At 35.6% G+C, this 23,973-nt stretch overlaps 1 protein-coding gene across 1 annotated transcript; it reads right to left on the bottom strand.

Annotated features, from left to right (window-relative positions):
- Positions 1 to 261: 261 nt before the first annotated feature.
- Positions 262 to 23,883, bottom strand: PAN3 (Poly(A) specific ribonuclease subunit PAN3). Its single transcript, XM_076135395.1, has 15 exons — positions 23,299 to 23,883; positions 23,136 to 23,222; positions 22,937 to 23,053; positions 22,500 to 22,587; positions 20,111 to 20,224; positions 13,091 to 13,189; positions 12,513 to 12,752; positions 9,985 to 10,139; positions 9,317 to 9,438; positions 8,827 to 8,929; positions 7,659 to 7,795; positions 6,112 to 6,190; positions 5,306 to 5,421; positions 3,355 to 3,517; positions 262 to 3,278 (listed from the first exon to the last, which is right to left on the bottom strand). Exons 1-15 carry the CDS (start codon positions 23,401 to 23,403, stop codon positions 3,162 to 3,164), a joined length of 1,842 nt encoding a protein of 613 aa, XP_075991510.1. The 5' UTR covers positions 23,404 to 23,883; the 3' UTR covers positions 262 to 3,161.
- Between the last annotated feature and the right edge of the window lie 90 nt (positions 23,884 to 23,973).

Genomic DNA, 23,973 nt, shown 5'->3' on the forward strand with positions numbered 1-23,973 from the left:
TCGTGGCAACCTGTAATTAGGCAGTGTGAGGTCGGAGCATAAAGGGTACCATCATTGTAAAGGTTTAAAACTTAGATAGTTAAATAGAAAGCGTGCGTACATATATTATATTCGTACCTAATTGGCCTAAGGAAATCATTCAACCATTGTAGGAAATAAGGAACGGAAAGTTATCAGGTACCCAGAGCTGTCACTACTTAATCTAAAGGAATTCAATACCAAGGGTTACAGCTGTCTTGCGACAAAAATAAAACAATCCGATAATTTAAACGTTTTATTTGTTAGAAAAAAATATACACTTATAGTTATCTCAAAATATTTTTATTCTCGTGTCCATCTCTACATAGATCGGAATTTGCAAATTTAACAATGGGATGCCTACATCATATTAAAAAAATAATAAATAAATCATAGAAACATAATTATACGTCTACATATTTAAAACTAGGAGTGCGTGCCGAGTAAAATTTCATCATCATTTTATAGATAAAATTCGGTTTAGACTATCAATGATAAAAGCTGCAGTCATGTTAATTTATTGCTTGTATTTCATATTGCTCATTTTATTTGTGTATAAATGTATTTTGTCAGGGTATTGTCAGTTGATTTGTTCGTGAGTCAAAATACTCTGAAGTCAATAAAAGTGTTAAAATACTCTGGAACGATTACGAGCGCCGCCGCCGTTACGACGGCACTGAAATAAACGTTAGCGTCTGTTACACTGTTCCCACTAAATTGATCGTGGCCGATTTATATTTCATAGGTATTCTAAGTATGGAGATGAAATCATGTATAGCCTCTACTAGAATATCAAAGGTAAAAATAAAAGTGGCTACAATATCTATGGCGAATAATCAACTGAGAGTTATTACATTTATTGCGGCACGCACTTCTGTTTATTTATATATAGTTTCATTTAACTCAAATAAAATAATACATAATTATGGTATGGTTAAAATATGGTAACTCACTAGTTTACCCGTAAGTTACCACAAGGATCGAAGGGCTAAGGGCTTGCCTGTATCAATACGAGGATATGGGTAGTCTCTAAGGTTTCCGCAGATGAGCCGCATGTCATATTTCCAAAAATACGTATGATTTATATTTGAATACATAATTTTATGCGTGATCACAATATAGGATGGATGGCATGATTTAAATTGAAATAGTGCATAGCAAAATTATTTGAAAAGTGTTTACTTAGCCAAAGCTCTGTTCACTTACCCTGCTTACATCTAGATAAATAGCGTCGACTAACTTTTAAAATAATTACTCATTTTGATAAAATGAAAATTATTTACATAAATTCGATAGGTCTATGCTCTGTCATTCTGCAGAAACCTTAAGTTTAGAACTTACGGCTTGTTGTGGAACGTTGATTGCCGAACGGTTTCATCGACATGATCGAACAAGCGGCATGTTCTGTGGGGCGATCGCGAAGTTTCTATCGAGCATGATATGTCAAGTTTATATCATTGAAACGTCGGACACATAGGTGTAGGCGTCATTTAGACATAACGTATAAGTAATTAATCAATATCTTTAAAACGATGGCATTTCTGCACAAAAATCGCCAAAAGCTACACGATGACTAACTCGTAGGTGATTCGTGATCGCCCTTCAGGTAATGATTAAGGAGGCGATAGTTGGCAAGAAATAAAACATTGTAAATGAAATGAAACAACGTGCTTTGAAGAGGGCAGGGCGGACGCACGTCATCCGCGGCCATATAAAAAGTTACTTATTGCCATAGATTTATTATTGAGATCACTATGATCTCCGCTAAGATTAACAGACCCGGCTCTTCGCACTTACCCGCCCTCCCACGACACATACAAATTCAGATCTACGTGACGTAACAGTTACTAAGCTAACAATCTTTATGCGGACGCTTTTGAATAATTAACGCAGCATAGCTTAGGTTAGGCGACGAAGAGACTTCGCTCTTACTATGTGATAGAAAGTTGTGCTGAACAGATAAATAGTCTCGTTAATTATCAAAAGCGAACGTACAAAGATGTCGTTCGATACATAGAAAGGCGAGGCAGCGGTATGGCCCGTGCCACCACCTCCGGACAGTACCGACTGTTCAATTCAGAATTTCGAAACAGTCATTTGATCGCTCCCATCATTTGTTGTTGTTAGTTTGGAATGTTTGTGGCGTTTGTTCAGGCGGCTGATCGTAACGGTACATCGATAAGGCCCTATAAAACCTATTATTGGACACTTAAAGCTTCGAGTGGATGTGATAAAAATTTATAGTCAAGAAATAAAATCACCCACGAAAATTAATAATTAAAATCAATCACTTGTAACGTGGCGCAGTTATTGAGAAGCGTTCATGAATCGGGTCGAGATCGCTTCGGAAATGAGATCGCGTTACAACCCAGATTTAGGAATTGACCTTAAAAAGCAAATTACACATGCTCTGTGGCTCTACCGAGTCGCAATACCAGACTAGGCGAGAGAGCCGATAAGGGATATCGTTAAGAGTGGCTAGCTCTCCGAATGTGAGGGTAAACATCGTAACGACAAAAAACCTTAAAACTCTGACCGCGGTACAATCAAATCCTTACGATACTTTCAGGCAGTACGTAACGTGATTAATATTTTGTTCGACGCGAACTTAACTTGAAATATATTACGATATTTCCCAAGAGCTCCAACTACAATGTTATTTTTGGTAATCCCTCTGATTTGTATATCCCAAAAGAGGACATAATAACTATGATATCGCCGCTCGTTCAATAACTGCCATCAAATATAACTTGTACGAAACCAGCACAGAAATGGCGATGCACCTACAAAAATATTTTATACTCGCGGATGACAGAATTGAACACGGACCAGCACGACGGCTTCACATTACAATTACTTTAACATTTACAACTCGTTTACCAGACTACTAACATCATCAAAAATGCACATGTAACGCACACTAACACGTGTTAATACATAGATGAGGTACAATCGACACGTCGCTCGCACAAAAAATATAATCAATTTCATTGTAATGATGAGCATGAGACGGCAACGTTTAGATGAGTGCGAGTGGCATGTGAATCGTACCGGTATTCCGAGCTACATCGATGAAGGCAGCCATGTATTATTACTTGATTGATAGATTATTGCAATGTGTAGCCGCTCGCAGTCGACTGCAGCTAGGGGCCAGTGGCAGCCGCCTGCATCACTTCGTCAAACGCCTGCTCGAGGCAGTGCTTCAGTTCCGCATAGGAAACCACCAGGACGCTTTGTTCGTCGCGGGACATCAGCTCCACCTAAGCAAAATAAATGGCACATGTTATTTATTGAATAAAATTACCTACAGCGTAAATCACGTGTAATGACCAGTACCTTAGCTGAAGTTCCACCATCGAGCTGGTTGAGGCAGTGTGCGAGATGCGCTTGGTCAAGCCAAGGCCTGCCGTCAGCGGACACCGAGTGGAACAGGTAGTCGCGGAACAGCTTAAGCATGTAGCGATCTCCTGTCTCCGACCAAGAAGCGTCCATGTTCAACCTAACGAAAATAAATTATTAATATACGACTGACAAAGTCATTTAAACTAAAATCACATAACTTTACCGCCAATCAGAACACATAAATACATTTTATTTCCAAAAATAGTAAGGGAATATTCGAAGTGATTATGTTACCGTCGAAATAATAAAATCATGATTTTTTTTTACCATTACTAGCATTGCACTAAACATGGAGACGCAAAGTTGGAAGCTCGGTTCTAATGTGTTAGTACCTCGTGTGAGAAATAACTTCATAGGACGGACTTATCTCGTGGAAAATAACAAAGCTATTTATCGAACAATCGCAATTCTGCACCTATTATCAGAAGCTATAAGTAGATATAAGCATTACATTGTGCTGAAAATATCTAAAAGGTTCATGTCACTCGACCTAACTGACACCTCAGAGTAAAAACACCTCATATTTTCTTTTTCTCATTGTTTGCTTTACAAAGGACGATTCAAAGATGAAGGACAAGGTCTAATGGAATTAAGTACAATGAAGATGCATTAGTTCTACCTCAATGACGTTGTTTACGGCAAGGGGTTCTTAGAAACTTCCAGTAGGTACATGTCTATAGATGATAAAGTTACATTTATAGAGAGGGGCGCAGTCGTTAGTGCTCTGAACCGTAATAAATTATTCCAGTCATAACAATAACAAGTATCAGGTATCACTGAAAGTATCAGCTCTATGTATCAGATTTATATGTGTGCTAACGTCATGCCCTTGTCGCTACGCACTAAACAATACATTCCTATTTTGGTTAACCTTTTATTGAACCATGAATTTCTTTTTCACTTATTTTTGTTTAATCTTTTCGAGGCCCTTTTTCGCAGAAACATACAATGACTACGTCCTCGTTTTGTAAAAGTTTGTTCTCTTGTAAAAAAGAATATAATACTTATGAACTTATATTTTTAGACAACATTATACTTGTAAGAATGATTTGATCTTCAAGAAGAATATTCTGCGAAGTCGAAGTAGGTACTTGAATGGGGCGAACTGTTAACAGTGTTAACCAGCAAATGACCGTTTATATAACTGTTATAAGCGTTTCCGTTGGCGCACGTTGGAATTGCAATGTGATAATACGCGCTAGGGAACGTATGCAGTTGCCGAGTTATAACAACGTAATCGGACATATTATTCTATTAAATCACGTTTGTGCGTTCTTGACCAATGTGCCTACAATGGAAAGATGCTTCTCTCGTACCTACCGTCTCGAACAATCCACACTCCACAACCAGTATAAGTACAAACATATAACTATAAATAATATCCTTGTCGACCCGAATAGATTGTGGTCTTGTCTTGTCTACCGTTCAGGAGTACTCTTATAACCGCTCCTCAAGAAATTACAACAATAACCACAAAATAAGAAAATACTATTATATTATTAGGCATTATAAAGAAGATGTGACAACACCCTTATGTTTGTGAAATGCATTGGAACAACATAACGTTTATGTAAATAGACAGGTCCTGAGTAAGATGACTTAAAGGTCAGGTGTAGGGTGCATAATTCACTTGTTGCTCTCCTGCCAAGGGCACAAACGATTTCACAATATGACAGGGTTTCTAAACACAACGCCCACACTAGGTAAAATATTTAATACCTATAAAACAATAAAAAGCCTAGGATCCAACAAGTACCTGCGATAAATCATTATTTCCGAACCTCGAAGGCTGTGTCGATAACCATTGCTATCGGTCACTATCCCGATGTGCTTTAAGCGCAGTCGATGTTTCTTATGTATAGAATTGTGAATGCATTTGTCTTACTCAGGGCGTTCGTTGACGACTCCCAATTTGATGAGAATACGCAGCAGTCTTCCGTTGTCGATCTCTCTAGCCAATTGGTCTTCGAACACATCCGCACGTCGCTCCAGTGCCTCCACCTAACACACAACATCAAGTTTACTCGAACAGTCCAATAAAGAAGTTACATGTGCTTTTATTATCTTCATTATATTTCGTGTATCTGATTTGGCTTGGCTTACGCGATAGCAAGTAATAGGTACATACGTATCTACTAAAGTGGTGTGTTAGTGGACTCCCCGGTATTGCTCGATCTAATTGTTTGGACGCATAAAAGCCATGAGTGCTATTAAAATGAACCACTATTCCGAGAAACCTAATGTTCTAACATAATAATATCAACCTTACATGAATGAATGATGAACGCGAACGAAGCCAAGCCTTCGACCTGAATCATTAAAAGATACTTTTGCCTATACAACAAATTTTCAAAGACAGTTGTAATTATGAACAATACACACCAATGACCGCTGAACATCAGCATATTAAAATGACAATTGTAAGCTTGTATAATAATATTATTATCTCATGTTACCAAACTGATTGAACACGGGACTGGTGTCTACTGCACCTTATAACTATGTTTATTCTATTAAAACCGCAACTAATACGCAAGCATTACACAATCATGCACCACTAAATAGTATAACTACTTCTACTTAACGTCGAGGCACTAAGATCCCGCACAAAAGCTTTACTTATTTCTATATAACTATAAATAAGAAGGAATTACTAAAGGAACCTATATACTTAAAAAGCATCAAAATTACCTGTGTGTAAAACCTTGCACCTATCATCGGCATGAGATCAGTGACGGAGCGGCGTGCGGTCGACGTTGATAATAAATACCTAATGGAATTTTAACACAATACAGCGTTACAACAAACATACGTGATCCTCCAATATAAGTACAAGCATCTAGAATTTTCACAATTACCAGTTACACGTAAAGGTTGCAACGGGCTGAAACATTCAAAGCCTTTTCGTCACAAAATAAGCTCTCCTAACAGGGATTGGGGTATTAGGTTTACAACAAAAACATCAACTTCTAGCATAAAAATAATAAAAATAACTCAAAAAAGAAATAATTAAATATAACGACCAATACGTTTGTTTACGTTAAACTGAAAGAATATTCTAAGAACATACGTAGTTAAGAGTTGCGATTGCCAACTCTGTGTCGGTCCGAATAACGGATTGGTTCAGGCAGTACCTAGCGTTCAAATTATAAAAATATTGTTAAAAAAACGTCAAAATAACACCAAACAAGAATATATGTCAACAGCTGATGTATCAAACTGTCCCATTGTCCCAAATTTTGACTTCCCACCTAAACAGAAATTTTGATTAGTTTTACGGATTTTTATGTGACTTTTACATAAATATGACTAACCCGAAAAAAAACCCATAGAAATATAGCACACAATATAGCCGTATTCAAGTTATCACTTTACACGTTCATATCGTGAATATGAATCGGTAAGCTCATATATCAATGACAATGCAAATGGCACGTGCATTAAAATGTTGATTTCAGCTTTATATGCTTACAAACAATAATGTATTAAATTAAAATAAGGAGGATTTTGATATGCCATGACTTTCAAGAAAAATCACGGTGCGGTAAACAATCTGTGGGTAAAGCAAACGTTGGCGCGGTCCGTAGATGGGTGACGGCATAGTGGTATTTGAACTGGGTGTCTCCGTGCTTCGGAGGGCACGTAAAACGTCGGTCCCGGTTGTTGTCAATTAAAATAACAGTCGTTAAGCCACGTCGAAGGGCTTCCAGCGGCTTGAACAACTTTGACACTAGGTTGACAACTAATCATACGATGAGAGAGACTAATAATACTATGTTTTAAAAACATATCAAGTAAATTTCTGTGTAATAAAATACACCATATTCACCAAAAAAGATTAGAGGGCCTGTACAAGCCAAGAGTTAAGACTTCGTGCCCATGATTCATTTGAATAGCAGGCCAGCCTCCAACGTTTTGTTTGTTTGATTGTTTGAACGTGCTAATCTCAGGTACTACTAGTTCGAATTGAAAAAATCGAATAGACCATTTATCGAGGAAGGCTTTAGGCTATTTAACATCACGCTACGGCCATTAGGGGCGGAGTAGCAATGAAAAATGTTACAAAAACGGGGAAAATTATGACCCATTCTCTCTTATGCGACGCAGCGAAGTCGCGCGGGTCAGCTCGTCGTATACATGTATCAAGAAAACTAAGCACATAAAAATCCGTAAAACTGTAATGTCCAAAGGGAATTTTGCGGGTGATATTCAGCAATAGTAATAAGTATTGGTCATACAGTATAAGGTTCTTAAGGTCGGCGGAGTAGGTCCTGGCGACGAGCTCCATGGACGCGGCGAGGTTGTCGCAGTGGATGGTGCGGCAAGCAAGCGCGAGGGCCAGCCGCCCAAGAGCTGTTAGATCATCTTGCTGAGCCTAGTACAAAACACATTCTCATTAAAGATTTGTTTTGCTGCTGCTGCTGCTCTGGGAAACGGGCCAGCGGGTGTCGGACGGAAAGTTCCTTGATCAGCGAAATAGAGCTGGTACTGCGGTGTACATACTGCTTAAGCGAGCAGTTGTCGCTTGTATAAAAGCATTTGGGCGGTTGTTTCTTGTTTCTTGTCAACCATTGTCGATTTGCATTCGATTGTATTTTATTGCAGCAAGATCTAATGAGTTTATGACGTAACATTCGAAGATTTCATACCTTTTGTAAATGTATTAAGTCAGAAATTCGTTTTTACGTTACTTTAATGTTATATTCGACTAGTAACACACACATAAATCAGGTGTGAAGTAGTAACCCAACCCCTTTGAGTGGTGAGCCGATAGTGTGAAATACTATACAAGTAGGTAAACACTGTCTTCTAATGGATTTTCTCGGTGAGTCATGCGTTTTTTTATACTTGATGATGTTTGCATAATCATCTATCCATTAATCCATCATTGTATGACTGCTCTATCGAGCGCTTAGCGTTGTCTTCGCTATTAGTGCTGACTATAAAAACATCATATTTCACGGTCATTCATCATGTCAATACACCTGATCGATTGTTTTAAGTCCTAAGTGAAAAAATAGAACAAATTGCCTACTAGCTATTGAAATACTGTTATTCGCTAATGTAGGTAACCGAATGTACGTAACTACATTTTGACAGGTACTCATATAAACCGCGACACTACAACACAAATGCATTTAGATAAGACTTATGTATCGGGTGACCATCATATTAAAAATAAAGGTTACTTTCAGGACTATACATATTTTTTCTTTTTTTTCCATTTACTGTTGGGCAAGGTTCTCCTCCCAACCGAGGGAGGGGTTAGGCCTTTAGTCCACCACGCTGGCCAAGTGCATGGGGACTTTGCATGCCCTCAATAAATCATTCAAATGAATACAGAAACCTTTATCAATGTTCTGTGGAGTGATATTGTATAGAATGTTAATTTAATATTGTTAATACCTGTGCTACGTCATTCGCGTTGGCGTGCAGAGCGTCGATCACGCCAGACCAGGCCACGCGTACGCGGCATCCGTTCATCACGACCTTTGTGGGGTCCAGGCCTCTGTTGACAATATACACGTATTTATACTTGTACGTTTTTTGAAGAGCTTGTGTTGGCATGTTTATTTGTTTATTTTTTGTACAAGATTATAACTTAAGCTAACGGAATATTTTTGAGATGTACTGAGACGTTATCCGTTGAGGATAGTAATTGAAAGGTATGGACGTACTTTACGCGTGAAACTTGGACGTCGTGTAAGTTTTTTGACACAGCTCACCTTAAAGCACATCTTTACTAGTTTTGCGACTTTACATCATGCACTTTTATAATAGCAAAGTTCGTTTCTATTTTTGATAGATTAGACATTGTTCTCGCGAAGAACTGTCTAAAATGTTATATATCTTCACTTCTCTATGTAATTATGTAGAAAATGTGTAGTGTGTTTACCTGCAAGCCAGTCCCGCAGTATGTATAGCTCGCAGAGCCGCCGTCAGTTGAACGAGGAGGCTCCACAACACAGCCTCGGGCAACAGAGCGCCGCAAGCCACCGCGCGGAGCATCGCGTTTTTCTAATAAACAATACATTTTATTTACTCATAGGCAATTAATCAAACCCCACTATAAACTAATGTAGAGAATAAATATAACGAGTAAGTGTATGTATGAATTGCATTGTATAAAGTTTTAAAGCAATCGGATTTAGCACATGTTTTCCATCGGTCTGGCGTCTATGAATTTCATACATTATTCACATGTACCTGTAGATTCATTCATACAGTGTTCTATTGCATATGATAGATGCAGACTAATAGCTCTATTGAATTTAAAGTAGACAAATGTAGTCAATTAAGTTAAAAGAATAAATTCATCTAATGAAGAAAGTCATCTTCAATTATTGCAACGCGCTACAGAAGGAAACTTAATAACTTTTTCTTATTTATGCACAGTACTCAGGTCAAACCTCTCTCCGATTTCTCTAGACCCTTGCACAGCTATAAGCTGAATACTTGTTATTGCAGTGTCCTGGAAAACCACCAGTGGCAGAGACGTCTGGAAGTCTAGAGGAGGGGTCTTTACTCAGCAGTAAGACATAAATTTAAATGCAGTGTACAAACCTGATGGGTATACGGTCTTGGAGCATCAGGGTCAGAGGAGAATGGGTCGTGGAAGGCGCCGTTAGCATCTGAAGAGTTGCTGCCCGCGGCGCCTGACAGATACTTGTTCATCAGCGTCACGCACGCCGGGTGGTAACTGTAGACCAACACCATCGCTGCGACAACACACAAATACTCATCAAGGAATTTGTTTATAATTCTTCGCTTTTTGACTTTGCGTGGAAACATGCGTACTATAAGCTTCCTAAATTTATATTTGTCCATTAATATTTAATAACCAACTATTACAACGTTTAAAGTTGTTTCGGTGAATCTGTCTAGTGTCTACATACACACAAACTCGCAAATTTCTCGCTCTCTCTTTTAAAAAAGTAGTATATAAAAATAGTAAAGCTTCACAAAGCGTCTTCGTAAAGCTTACTAGGAAATGTACATTATCCACTAAAAGTTTAATTGTATTTGACAGCTAAGAAACGATAAACGTATTATTACGGTGGTCACATTAACACTTTAAAATGTTCACCGTTTATTTCAGACAAAATCAGAATATCGGTAAAAGGATCACAAGGGTTTATTTTTTTCGGAATAATAAATTTGTGTCATTCTGCTCGACCCGATTGCATATTGATAAAAAATTATAAATTGTAATTTGTCGAAATGCGTCGCATTTCGGAGTGCAGCTGTATGCAGAGGTCACGTATGTATCTTAAAGTGCATCAAAATTCACATATTTATAAAGTATGGCCGCCACACCGTTCGCACATGTGTTAGGTATATACTCAGGAATCAATACCGATACATAAATAACATTTAAATCATATGGAAAAGTTTTTATGCAGCCGATCTTTGTTTTTGAAATTGATTTTACTGCTTGTTAAACATTGATGTAGCAGTTCATTGTGAAAAACGGCATGCAGTATTTTTTCGTGTGGGTACGGATAAGGCCTATATCAGGTTTTATAAAAACCCAAATAATAATTTCATATATCTACGTTCTTAATACCAACATTAAATATGTTTTACTTGTATCAATTAATCTTAAAATATAATTTTCTTCACGTTAGCGTCTTTGTTTTAAAAAGAATGCAAGACTACAAGTCTTTTCATTCTTACAGGAAGCAAAAATAATTTTATTAAGATAGAACATTTTCCATATCATGTCATCATAACTTTGTGTATATTATTTGAGTGTACGTAATCATATTAAAGTCTAGGGCGTTGTTTTGATTCGTATAATCTTTATAATTGATTATTATTACTATCTATTAAATCGCACCTGATAAAGGTGTCCAAAACGACATTGCTTATGGATTGTTTTTTGATCTGACTGAGTACTTAATTGTCAGAAACAAACAAAACAAAAAATAACAATGACGTGACTTTTTACATCGTGTAATATAAATATACCCTAGGGACCAATATTTGCTAAGATTACCTCTGTATGATATATACAACCAATTTTAGGCTTGTATACCAGTTTTCCATCATGCGACACGAAGAATTTTTTTTACGGTAAAATATCCGTCGTTGATAATCTAGTTTAAGAACTATCTATGCGCCCAATTTAACAAAAAAACATTCTTTAGTATTTGCTTACAACAATAGCTAGCGCCAACATGTCCCCAAAAGCTTTCGCATTTACAAAATTAAAAAGATATAATACAATTTTTTACACAAAGTCATAAATGAGATATAAATTTTGCAAGAGAACTTATTTCAGACCAATGTCAGTTGCGCAAACAATAACGTAATATTATGACTTATGTCTAAGGAAATAGCTGATAGTACTTTATCAATACTTATCTAACTGCAGTGAAGAAATACGTGATGTAACTTAGTACGTATCTTTGTCCTACAGATAACAATATTTTGAATACAAACAACTTTGAATTACTTTACTTAATTTCTCCAGAACTATAAAATAACTTTTTTTTATTCAATTCTGGATTAGGCATTTGTCTCTCATTTCTTCAGATAGCAAGTGACGATGAGCATGCCTATTCAAGAGAGATAACTTTTTGAAACTTCCAGGATTGTGTTTGTACGGGAAAATATACGCAGGCAGATCAGACCTTACATATTCGTACTAAAAAGGAACTTACGAAGCGTTTAGTTCGACTCTTTAGTACTCCAACGATATTATTATGGAGGAATGGTGATGGTCCTACTAGCTCAAAGCTTAAAGTCATTCAGTGTATTTATTTATCCTAATTCACATTTTGAAGGTTTTCATGGTACGTTGCAATCGCCAAATGCGAATTAAAAACCAATTGTTTGTCTGTATGCTCTAAAAGAATCCAAGCTGTTTTTTGCTAAGTATTTAAAATGTAGTGACCAGAATTATTTCCTATCTTTCACCTTTCCTCTATCTTTTTCTTTATCTTTCTTTCAGCGTTAAATAACTACATTTAGATGAACTTCCAAGTTCTTGTCAAGTGAAATTCCGTCATCACATACGGGGCGGTACGTCGTTTGATAGCGCTAGCTTATAAAATAAAAAAGAAAGTGATTTTTTAGCAGATACTAACAATGGTCACCAAAGGCCTTGGTGGTGAACCAGTCATGGAGTTTCACGACATTGGGGTGATCGATCTGCTTCCACATCTCGAGGCGTTTAGTTGCCGAAGTGGAGTACGAGTGCAGGCGCCTCAGAGCGTAGTGCTCGCCGCTCTGTCGGTGAGTCGCGCGGTACGACGTCGCGATCGAGTGCGGAGCCGCTCCCTCTAGGGGAGTCAATTCGGAGTACATTTCGACGTTTTCGGGAAGGTCTGGAACAAAGATTAATAAAATAATCGATAGAAAAATGAAATAAGGTTGACGAAGTATAGTCAAGTTACTTCTATAAATTATACTAAGGAGACTTTAAAAGTTCATTGCTGCTAGGCATCGAACCTATCACGCAGCGCGAAATTCCCTCGCGTAAAGATAACTGGTCGTTTTCGTTGGGGATCGATTGCCTCTAAAAAAATATTCAATTTCTCATTTACTCGGTAGTAGATTTGCCTTTTCTTTATATACTCCTTACAATTCAATTCATCGGACAGTTCCCTTAGCATCATGTGGTTTTAGAGAAGTAAGTATTTCATAATAAAACTGTCATTTATACCTGGGTATTGACGGAGATCGGTCTGTAAGAACACATCGTCGTTTCTCTGGTATATCTCCGAGCGAATCGTCTCGGGCATGTAGAACGACGCAGCAAGACCTTGATGCAACAAAAAAACATTGTTATTCACATAAATAACAAAGGAACTATTCAAGAAATATAAATACTAGAACTATTTAACAATAGAGATAATAATACACAATAGAAAAATGTAGGAGATATTTTTCACGAACAAAAAGCATGAGATTGCAGAGTGGATAAGAACGAATACGAATAACTTTAGTTGTATAAGGGAAATATTGTATACAGCATAAATACATGAGTGCACATTATTCATGGTTTTACAAACAGTTACTGTTTAAATCTCGCATAACAATGCATCCTTTATGAATAGCAAATTAGAGGACCGCGGATCAATCAGTGTCGCACTTCGCTTCTGCACGTGAAAACATATTTGCGGCATTATTTCATGGCCTTGCATGTATAAAGTAAGCTGGGGCAATATATTAACATAATAATTATTTCTTTTATTCTTTATTACAGCTGTATGTTTTAGACTGAGTGGATTTTTCCTAAATTATTCTGTTACTTCTTGAAAGTGCTGTAGATATGATTGTTTTTCGCCAGCATTATAAACTACAGTTTCTATATATTCATAGCTATTTATTTATAAACAGATTTTATCTGTCTCGAACAAGGAGGATAGCAATGAGTTTTTTTATAATGATGTCTCATGCCTGTGGCAGGCTTAGGTCTCCTCCTTATACTATAGCCTATACCCTATAGCATAGACTATACCCTATAAGTCCCTCCAATTAACGACTCTATTAAAACAGTCCAGAACATCGCATCAGCATTTTCTTAAACTACTTTGTTTACTGTAATTGAGACATACAATGTTTTCATTTACATTGAATGGGAAATCGAATCCACAACATGTAACATTGTAAGTTGCAAGATCAACATAAAAATATTGTTGATGTAAAATCGACCTAATAAAATGACTTATAATTAAACGTTTCAATGTAGACATTAATCATCATTTTGTATTGAACAGACGGTTTTATACGTCCTTGAACCAGATAGTTATAAGCAAAACATTGATCAGCAGTAAATAATTGTGTATCTAATCGCATTGCAAGGCAAACTACTATGTTGCAGTGCTTGATAAGCGAAATGCAAAATATTTAATGCAAGCATTTCGCATGCGGATACTGTGACATACTAACAACAGCAAATTACCTTCGCTATAAAAATGCATTTCATTTCCTTTAAATACGTGAGTCATTGTCGTGGGAAACCTTATAACTGTCTCTCATATTACTTTAGATAGAAATTGATAGTGTATTATACCTGACAATAGAACGTGATGAGCCTAAACGTTTCAAAGCTTAGTTCGAGTATCGTTATCAAGATAAGATACGTTGTCATATTTCTAGAAATAACATTGTGTATTTTTTTAATGACTCAACATTTCTCTGCCTTTTTTATCATTTCCTCGATACAAAATCAATACTGAGTTTTTAAAACCATATTGGATAGGCAATACAGAATAAAAATATGGCTTATAAGTACTAGTAGACTAGTATTTTATATATAACTAAGCGTACTAACATGTATCGAGCATAATATGAAATTACTGTGACTAAATGAAATCCTGAAACCGTTTGCCCGTCTAAGGTATCAAGTCCGAGACATCCTAGTAGACCCCTAACGCCAGATCAGATTTATTCATACGTCGTGTGGTTATTTGTCAACCTAGTTTCAAAGTTGTTCAAGCTGCCCGAAGGCCTTTGACGTGGCTTAGATCAAATAAAGCAATTGTTTATAATCATCAAGTCAATATTAACATCAACTATTCTTAGAAACTTACAAGGTGTTAAATGTAAAAAAATAGAAAATCGATATAGGCATTATGCTTCGCTGTTAGCATTCAACCATGTCCTATCACAATTCAGCACACAGTGGGCAAGCATTGCGTAATGTATGGTAATTCATTGTATGTAGTTATTTCGCGACTACAATGAAATATTACTCTGCATTGACATTGAATTCTATCGTATTACAAGTAAGGAAATACTGGAAATATTTCGCATTTCATTTTTATTGTTTTTACACAGTAGACTTTACACGACAAGGCTCATATATCACGATGTCTCGTGAACTAAAAATAGAAACTCTATAAAAAATCAGTTTATCCTATCACTGTTCTAGTGCTGTCTTCTTTAAGACTAAGGGAATGCTTACGAATGCGTACGCCTTGAGTCTATTAATATAGTCTTATTTAAAACCCTGTTGCACCACCTACATATTTCTATTAAGTAGCATATTAGATAAAATGTTGACAGTTGTTTTTGTGTATTTATTGTCACTTTATTTAACAAGTAGGTTAGCTGACACTTATGTATAGACACTAGACAGTAAAACTGGCCATTAGTCGTACAAAATGTAGGGTACTTAGGATCTTTCGAATTAAAGGTAGATATAATTTCAAAAGTGTGTATTGAATTAAAATGAAATAACTATTTGATAAACCTAAGTATGCTGCAAATAACTTGTGGTAAGTATTTCATTTCAAAAGCTTTTTATATCAAAGTAATACGCCAAAGTAAACTAACGCGTGACTGTTTGTCGACCAAGGGTGTGGAATCAGAGTTTCAATCGATAAGACTGAAATAGAAAACCGATCGAAATCCTTCTACTGAAAGATGGGAAAAAATTGAATAGGTAGGGGAATGTGAGGTAAGTTTGATAATAAGTTCTATGAACTTTTTTGAGTCAAGTCTTTTACGTACATGTTTTATAGCCAATAGAAATAACAACTACCTTATATCTATCAGTCACACAATCCTATCACAATCTGAAGATCTGATAGTGAGATTATAATACGAAGTTTAAAAGTGTGAAAGTTATTAAGAAAACAAGTTATTTTCAAATGTATCGGTTTAAATTGATAAGTCTATTAGAAGTTAGAAGACATTTCTCGAATCCCAACGAAAAATATGAAAGACGTGCTTCACATGTCTCAAGTTACTTTTTCGATTCAAGGTAGCAAGCACGTGAAATAATTACATTTTAAAGAGTACATGTTTATTCGCTACTTCTTAATAACTTTGAAAGAGCTTATCAATACCTTAATTTTTTTATTTTATTTTTGTTATATTCATACACTTGCTGTCACTGTATCTAGAAGACAGTTTATTGGACACCTCGCCAATACCAGTGCGTCGAGAGGTCTTGGGTTTGATTCCTACAAGGAACAATTATTTGTGCGATTCACAAATAGTTGCTTCGGGTTTACTTGTACTTCGTGTCTGTTGTTTGTATATTTGTAAAAAGTCCCCGCGACACAAGAGCAATTCTTAGTGCGGGACTCGACTTTTTTTAATAGAAAAGAAATATAAATTTATTTTTATACTATGAAACTGGCTCTTTCTGTCTTATGACTTTATTTTCAATAAATCTTCGTAGTAGAAGTAGTTAACTTAAAATGGTATACAGGTAAACGTTTTATGAATTACTTAGTTTTCCTGAATAACTAGTTAAAGTTCATTTACTTGTTTGGTTTCTTGTGTATTCCTTAATAATATTGTTAATTGAGTGTCCTTGTTCTATATAACAAGAATAAGACAATAAAAGTAATATTACAAAGACTATAGCAGTTAATTGAACATACATTTTATAATTTCCTATGGTGCTTATTTTGCGAGTTTATAATTAAATCCGTTTAGATAGACACATAAATATTGCATTATAAAAACTGTAGATTATTTATAATAACACAATCATTATTATCGATATTACTATAAACAGACTTAAACAAGCATAAAAGATAAAAAATATTCAAATAATTATTATAACAAGATTTTTTTACGTTAACATGATATCAATTATTAGGAGAATGTTGTATACTGTTTTTAAAACATAATTAGGCGTACGTACACAATATGCAATTGTATAGTACACATCTAGATTCCTAGCTCAAACAACAAATACCAAGTACGTCGTATATTCAACAACAAAAGTAGTTAGACAAACAGAATATTTCTAATCGCATATCTGCTACATCGTGAATATCTAAATTCTCGCGTCACAGTTTTCGTTACAGTACTCCTTCGAAACGGCTTGACCGATTCTCATGAAATTTTGTGAGCATATTGAGTAGGTCTGAGAATCGGCCAACATCTATTTTTCATACCCCTAAGTGACACTTTGTTTTTATATCAGCAGTCAGCTAGTGTATTTATAATATAATGAAAATAGTTGGGATTTCTACACACATTATTTCTCAATATAATACAGCAGTCCTTTCGGAACCGGACGGTAGCGCCGATTATTTATCCTACATCTTCAAGTTGACATTTTATGTATTATACCTTAAATAAACAATATTAAATCCATACTAATAGTATAAATGCGAGTAACTCTGTCTGTTTGTCTGTCTGCTACTCAATCACGCCTAAACTACTGAACCAATTTGCATGAAATTTGGTATGGAGATATTTTCTCTTGGCGCAAGCGAAGTTGCGCAGGTCAGCTAGTTACATATACTTTCTACATGAATCACCTCATTTATTAGTGAAACCCTAAAAAACAAGTTAAGTATTTTTTGAGTTTATCGTAAATAAACAGACGTAATGAGGACGGAGGAGTTGGTTTCTCAATGTAGAGTTTCTTTATATACTATTGTGCAAAGAAGTCATCATCTTAATCATTTGCACTAGATGATGATGATGTATAGAGACTTAAATTGAGAGCTAGTTTTGTTATTGCATGTACCAGCTGCAATTCCTAACAACCCTTAACAAGCGCATGCATATTTTATGAAAGGAAATTGTTAAATTACACGGCCGGTATAAACGGAAGCTATCAAGTCAGTGCAAATTGGCGTCAATCGTAGCAAGTGTGTGGCATGCATTCATTATTGTGTCTCCATCAAGGGGCTCATCCGTTCCACCTCGGAGTAAACAATGCACAACAACGTAATAACTGACTGATAAACTAACAACTTGTAATTTAATAGACCAGGTTATCATTTCGACGGCACTTATAGTGCAAAAAGCCGCTTGCTGTGCTAAGGGTTCGGTTTCCGGCACATTGTGTTAACCACAAAAGTTTTGGTTTCTTACCTTTCTAGAATATTCTGTTCGTGTTTTGTTTTTATCTACCATTTGCGTCGTAGGTGATGCAACAACTATTCCTAGCACAAACAGTCTTTTCAGATGTAAATGTAGTAAAGATTAAAATCTCAGCTAGGTCATCAGCAAAAACTATCTTTTGACTAGATGTTCGATAAAATCTAAACAAGTATTCAGCTCTATTTTACGGTTATAGAATAGTTCATTTTCATAACAATACAGAACTTCATAGAAAATTTCATTCGTCATGATCTAAGAAAATAACAAACACCTATTATGTTTTCTGTATAACTGCATCAATGAGTTACATTTACGATTGCACATCAATTTAATAGATAATTAAAATGCCATTCAATAGCTATTAATCGCTTTAATCCGTAACCGACCAGTAGCACGATAAAAAAAACATGGATTTAACTGATTGCGTTCAATGTGGATTTTCACACTAATCGTTTAGTTAATATAACTTGAATAAAACCAAGTCTAGTAGCCAAACCTGCACAACACAGTTTGGGTTTAAGGCTAAACCCGTTTCATTCCGAAACATAACCTTTGCTCAGATGATTTATTGATTAAAATAGTCCTCACTCCAACAAACCTATTTCTACTATTAGTGTTTCCCTATTTTGGTTCAATTACTTAAAATGCATTATTACGATAACACATAATAATCAAACTAGCCTGGCTCAGAAGGCTTCTTATTCAGTGCAAGTGAAAATAAGGGATACATAATAGCATAAAAACTAGATGAACATGCAAACATATGAAGTTAGCGTGAATCCCGTCGCTTGGTTTAAGTTTAAAATGTAGTTTTAGCTTCAATACCAGTGTTATTGACCTGCGCTTGTTATTTAAATTGAGCCAGTTTATACTGAGAAACTATTTTATAAAATAAAGTACCGTTAGGTTGAACATTCGTGGTTTAGCCGTTGAAATGTATGGCGTGCATTAAATATTCTATCACACACGCAACCCGTAATGGAAACCGCATCGACAAATATCGTTTTTTTGCCCACATTATTGATTAGCTATAGGAATATGTAACGTGTTCGTAGAATGTGTACGTATACGTAAGAGATTACAAACATTTTTGTACACAGTTCTTTACTACTTATTATTTTTAATGATACATGGGATCATAAACAACCTACGAAGCATAATAACAGTCAGGGCGTGCTCTTGCTAGTCTATACCCATGAGAAAAAGTATAATGTTACGTTCCTACGCTACTGCGTGATTAGTGGGCACAGAATTCCACTCCTAAGTACATTAGGGTCTGCATATACCTACGCGAATCGAATTAGCGTGAAAACAGTCGCGCACATAGTCATAATAATGCGTGAACTAATGCATTAGTATTATATACGGTACGATAACATAAGAAAGTAGTACGTAATACGTATACTAAAGGCATTATTTGTCACACGTGACATCTTACAATCATGTTAAGTGGTCACTGGTTTGTTGAACAGCTAATGTCTATTATAACTCGCACAGCATGTAATTGCAATAATTAAATATCACTAAGGTGTTAAAACGACAGTAAAATATGTAATGTTCGCCAGCTCGTTGACAACATAAAAATGGGGGTAAAGATGTTTGTCATTACACAGCTGTTGTGTTATTATTTGTTTTATTAATGACTAAATGTAATGTTGAGATCTCTTGGTATTTTTTCCACTCTACTGATGTTGTTCGTCATACCTACAAAAAGCATACACACCTAAGACATAATTTGGAATCTGGAGCTCACAAAGAATACTATCATAAATGTCATAAAAGTCAAGATCTAAGACTATCAATAATGTATTTTTCAGGTCGTTGAAACATAGAAGTGCCCGTCTCTATCTCCTTATACCAATTATTATGAGTCTATAGTTACCTGATTTGGACGTCATCGGCCCCATGTGAGTGGGCGTGCCGGAGTATATCTGTGTGGCATACGGCGACGCAGCGCCGGCGCCCACGGGCCCGCTCAGGCATGCTTCTGATCCTCCTGAAGACAAAACATTGAGTATGCGTTAATAATATTTGTTATTTCGTTTTATAATAGATAAAGTTAGTCCCTAGTTCGTACTTGGCCATTGTGATAATCAAGACTTAATTTGTAGTTCATTCCAGTAAAACACATCTGCATAGCAGTGATAGAGTCGGTACAATAAACTACGATGCAATATAGCTTTCCAATACATACTATACTTTTTTACAGCTCGCTGTTAAATATTTCTATATACTCAAAGCATTGCCTAGTTAATGCTAAAGATTAGCGTCGATAACATATCGTCAAGTAAATCTTCTAATATCTAAATGCTAAGATAACTATAAAGTTGATTTAAAAATTAAGCTATGTTTTATTTTCCCTTAGCCATGATGTACTACCAAAAAGAATATTGAACCCGTAAATGACGTCACGAAGCAATGTGTAATTTTTAAGGAGCACTTTACAATTATGGGTAGAGTCCAAGTGCATACATTGTTAATGAAACCATTATGTAATATAGTAGTGTCTGATGAAAACTATTCTATAAATAAAAGATCGAAGTTCAATTAACAAATCAAGCTCGCCACTTGACCTAGGATCATTGATCTTAGTTATTTTTAGGCAGTTCGAAGTTAATTATCACTTGCTTGCGGCGAAGAAAAACATCGTAGGGAAACCTTACAGGACCAGAAATAGTGATTGATTCTTTTTCATGCTCCCACGTCGAATTGTATTGCGAAAGTCTAGCCGTACAAAAGGGACTAAGAAAAAGATGCCAAGATGGACCTCATTTTATCGGAGATGGTACCTAAGTTTATGGTTTACTAAACTACAATGTACAGTGCATTATGGGTCCAGGTATGCTTAAAAGCCTATATTAGCAGTAGATAAGTAAGTAAGTACCTCTGAAATTCGAATATACAAACTTTCTTTCAAACCTCAATTTGTGTGAATTGAAAGTACTTAAATGTCTTGTCTCCCACTAAAAGCAATTGAACTAGGGGGCTGGCACACATCCCGTTAGGTATAACACGTGTATACATCTGTGCCTGGACTATAACGACCTAAGTTGTACCTTTTGCAAGTTTGATGCTAATTATCAACAATTTTTTAAACTATTCATTTTAGTCGTTAAATATATTGCGGAACGTCGTTAAAAAATATATTGACACAACCATGATTTAAAGTCGAGCTAAGTTTTAACATAATGTTAATGGGGTTTTTCATCGAAACACGTTTCTATTTAGAAGAGAATGTAAATAGAAAAACCAATAATTGCGAGTGATAGAGAATACCATTGTCGATAGCTCAGAGTCGATGAAACGTATATTTTAAGGACTTTAGGTGTCGAATTATTTTTATTCACATTTATAGCTATAAGACTATCTATTAGATATACGCGGACGTATAACAAATCAAGCCGTACAATAACAGATTTATTGAGGGCACATAGTACAGTACGAGTCCCACTGCAAGTCAGTTCATTGGCCCAATTTGCAATGATTACTGAAAGGATCCTACGAGTGGCGACGTAGATTATATCATTGTAGTCAATAGGCGAGATGCAGTACAGCAATACCGTCTTACACATGCGAGATACTATCTCGGTACATTACTTGATTGGAAACTAGGAGGTTACGAGAATACTTAAACTATCGCGAGGATAATAAGGATACTGATTTCCGTTACTGTCTTTAGGAGAAAATAAGTGCTCACAATTGCAACCATTAATTGGTGAACAATAGAAATATAAAACCTACTTTAAAACCTAATCATTAATCAGCCTCTGCATTAAGATGATCTTAAAATTGCAAAGAATACCTATCAAAAGGACAAAAAGAGTATAAACATCGAAATCTGCATTTTCATGATCATAAAATGTAAAAAATAGAAAACCCTGTGTTTTTTTATGTTCAAAGTCTTTGAGATGAATCTTAATGATTGTTAGACAGGAAAAATATGATCAAAATTTTTTTGTAACTGGAATTTCTAACTGATCAAATTAGTGATAGCTATGTAGAGTCCTATTGCAACTGATAAAAATGTTATTACACCAAACACTAAGTAAAGGCTATATTTTATTGAATGGGAAGTATTTAAACTAGTACTAAATTAAAAAAGAACAGCAATATATTATGGATTTATTAATCAGCAGCCAAATTTACTTTAATTGGTTTGGTAGTTTAAATGCAAGAAGCTATTTTACTACATATTAATGTTATAATGGAATTATGGATAAAAAAAATGTTATATTGAGGAAATGAGATCAGAGTCATTAAAATTAACTTACCCATAGAGGCAGAGGAGTTGAGACCCCCTGAAGTGTTCAAGCTGTCCGAGTTTGTGGAATAAAAATATGTTGTGCCACCAACATTTTCCTGTGATAAAAAACAGACCATATTTAAAAAAGAGAAAGCTAAAGTGTTTCAGACCAGCTTTTGATATTTCAAAGACAATAAAATGTAGAGATCTTTATTCAATTGTTTTATTATTATTCATGAATATAATTATGATGGTTAGCATAAATATAATGTAAACAATTAATTGTATAGTTTAAACAACCAGCTTTGTCACATTAATATTGGTAAATCTGTATAAAATACTGCTAGAAATTATGAAACAAGTTTCAAAAAAATTATTATAATTATGTTATTCATTATTTCAAGTAAATTGTAATCAAAATAAATATTTTGATTTGAACTCAAACATTTAATCAAATATATTTACCTGGTGGACTTGTGATGTGTTGGGGACACTGGATAGAGGTGATGAGCTTTCAGGAGAGTCCGGCATTATATTTGGCTGAGCAAAGTAGTTCATGGGAACAAACTCTGTGATTACAACCTGAAACAAAAATAATACAAATTTCCAACTTTCTTTTATTAAAAATTCAATTAAAAAATATTAATTGAAACAAAAAATATACCTTTTTGATAGCAGTTGGGGAGGACTCCAAACTAAGCTTTCCAAGTGCCTGATTCATGGATCTTGTAGGTGTCGAAGTAGAGCGATTCTGAAAAATCGTATAAGTGAGTCACCTGAAAGTTCTTATAAAATCTACAATAAAATAAGTATGCCAAACTTCGTACCATGTAGGTCGCCAACTTCGACTCCTGAGGCAGCCCATTGGGGGGTGAATATTGTAAAAAAATGGAAGGATCCATTGTCTCCAATTCTCTGTGCAGCCAGCTCATGGTGGATAACGAAAAAGACGTCTGTAACTAAGGTGAACCGGCAGTGGGTATCCGTAGAACGGCTTGACGTTTGACTGGTGGCTACGCGATCCGAACTTCGCTCACCTGGGTAATCATCAACAACCCATCTTCCTCATCTGTCACTCTAAGTTTACCGCACTCAAACATCACATCGACTAACTGAGAGCCCAGACATTGTCGCTTTCTTTTTTATGTATTTGATACACTATATGTAACACCCGTGACAGACGATCAAGCCATACATAAATATGTGATTACCAGGCTCATTGTCACAAGAATTGTGAGTAAAACATTTGCTCATTAAGCAATTAATTCATGTGTGATTCAAAAGATTACTCAACAAGAATATAACATTTAAAATTTCTAAATAAAAAAACAGAGGATAGGGACACGAAGACAAATACACAGTAATAGGTATTATCTATAGCTACAGATATATACGTGTATGCTGTAGTGAGAGCGAGATGCAAAAACGTAATATTCTGATCAGTGTTGCCATAATTGGATTTTAAAATCTAAATACTAAGAGAAAGCAAAAACATCCATGGG

The sequence above is a fragment of the Anticarsia gemmatalis genome, chromosome Z (genome assembly GCF_050436995.1).
Source record: "Anticarsia gemmatalis isolate Benzon Research Colony breed Stoneville strain chromosome Z, ilAntGemm2 primary, whole genome shotgun sequence".
NCBI lineage: Eukaryota > Metazoa > Arthropoda > Insecta > Lepidoptera > Erebidae > Anticarsia > Anticarsia gemmatalis.

Excerpts from the sequence above, each read along its gene's own strand:
- PAN3 (XM_076135395.1), bottom strand. The coding sequence starts at position 23,403 with ATGAGCTGGCTGCACAGAGAATTGGAGACAATGGATCCTTCCATTTTT. Across the intron at positions 12,753-13,090 it reads CGATCTCCGTCAATACCCAG|ACCTTCCCGAAAACGTCGAA; the intron begins GTATAAATGACA and ends TCTTTGTTCCAG. Across the intron at positions 3,279-3,354 it reads ATGGTGGAACTTCAGCTAAG|GTGGAGCTGATGTCCCGCGA; the intron begins GTACTGGTCATT and ends TATTTTGCTTAG.